This window comes from Kogia breviceps, chromosome 3 (assembly GCF_026419965.1).
Source record: "Kogia breviceps isolate mKogBre1 chromosome 3, mKogBre1 haplotype 1, whole genome shotgun sequence".
Classification (NCBI taxonomy): domain Eukaryota; kingdom Metazoa; phylum Chordata; class Mammalia; order Artiodactyla; family Physeteridae; genus Kogia; species Kogia breviceps.
This window is the reverse complement of record NC_081312.1, coordinates 57447469-57448982: the sequence shown is the minus strand read 5'-3', so window position 1 is coordinate 57448982 and position 1514 is coordinate 57447469. Positions and strand designations below refer to the sequence as shown.

General features: G+C 39.7%; 1 protein-coding gene across 1 annotated transcript; it reads left to right on the top strand.

Annotated features, from left to right (window-relative positions):
- Positions 1-813: 813 nt before the first annotated feature.
- Positions 814-1251, top strand: LOC136793885 (putative CENPB DNA-binding domain-containing protein 1). The gene has a single exon (XM_067030605.1). The coding sequence runs from the start codon at positions 814-816 to the stop codon at positions 1249-1251; it is 438 nt and encodes a 145-aa protein (XP_066886706.1).
- Positions 1252-1514: the final 263 nt, after the last annotated feature.

The window sequence follows — 1514 nt, the reverse complement described above, 5'->3', positions numbered from 1 at the left end:
TTAGTCCATGGAGTTCAGAGAGCCTGATGTGCAATAGAGTAATCCAAAGTAATCCATTTATTAGATTTAGCTATGGAGTGTGAGTACTCAGGGAAAAGGCATTTCTTAAAGTGTTATACAAATGAAAAGCTAGGATATTAAATAAAATTATAACCAAACACAAATATAAATAAGTGGAGATTAAAAACGGGACCAAACAAAAACTGTCAAAAGACCATGAATATACGGAAACAAAGAGTAATAGAATGGACAAGAGTTAATGGATCTAAAGAGAAAATCACGTACAGTAAGTCCCCTACATACAAACCTTCAAGTTGCAAACTTTCAAAGATGTGAGCATGCATTCATGTGTTCAATCACATCAGTTAGTTCACATATCTGATGTGTATTGTCAAGTGCATGCATCCTCTATAAGTGGTTGTGCTTTTGTGTACTTTACTGTACAGAACTGTATAGAGGATATGGGGAGGGGGAAGGGTAAGATGTGATGAAGTGAGAGAGTGGCAGGGACATATACACACTACCAAATGTAAATTAGATAGCTAGTGGGAAGCTGCCGCATAGCACAGGGAGATCACCTCTGTGCTTTGTGACCACCTAGAGGGGTGGGATAGGGAGGGTGGGAGGGAGGGTGACACAAGAGGGAAGAGATATGGGAACATATGTATATGTATAACTGATTCACTTTGTTGTAAAGTAGAAACTAACACACTATTGTAAAACAGTTATACTCAAATAAAGAAGTTAAAAAAAAAAAAAAAAAAGAGAGCTGTATAGAGTGCAGCAGTACAGTATATTTACTTCAAGCCCAGGATGTCTGGAAGCAAGTGTAAAAGCAGGGGTGATGTAGCTGGTACTGCTAAGAAGCACCAAGCAATAACGATGGAAACAAAAGTGAAAATAATTGAGAGAGTGGAGAGAGATGAAAAGATGGTAGACATCGCTTGTTCTTACAACATGAATCACTCAACCACTGGCACACTTCTAAAGAAAGAGGACAAGATCATGGAACATGTGAAGTCTGCTGTGCCAAGGATATCAACAATAATATTGAAGAAGTGTGGAAAAGTGATGGAGGAGATGGAGAAACTTCTCAGTGTGTGGATGCAGGAGCAGCCTCAGCATCGAGTCCCACTCAGCTTAATGGTGATTCAAGAGAAAGCTAAAAGCCTCTATGAAGACTTGAAGAAAAAACACAGTGAAGAATCAGAGGGTGCATCTTTTAATGCCAGCCATGGCTGGTTTCATTGATTAAAGGCTAGAGTCAACCGTCACAATATAAAAGTAAGTGGGGAGTCAGTGAGTGCAGATACGGTAGTTGCTGGGGAGTTTCCTGAACTGCTTTGAGAAATTATTGATGAAGGCATGTATTTACCCAAGCAGGTCTTTAATGTGGATGAGACAGAACTGTGTTGGAACAGGATGCCAGACCAAAGTTACATCGGTAAGGAGGAAAAGTTGATGCCAGGCTATAAAGCAGAAAATCATATGCTAACTCTGTTGTTTGGTGGCAA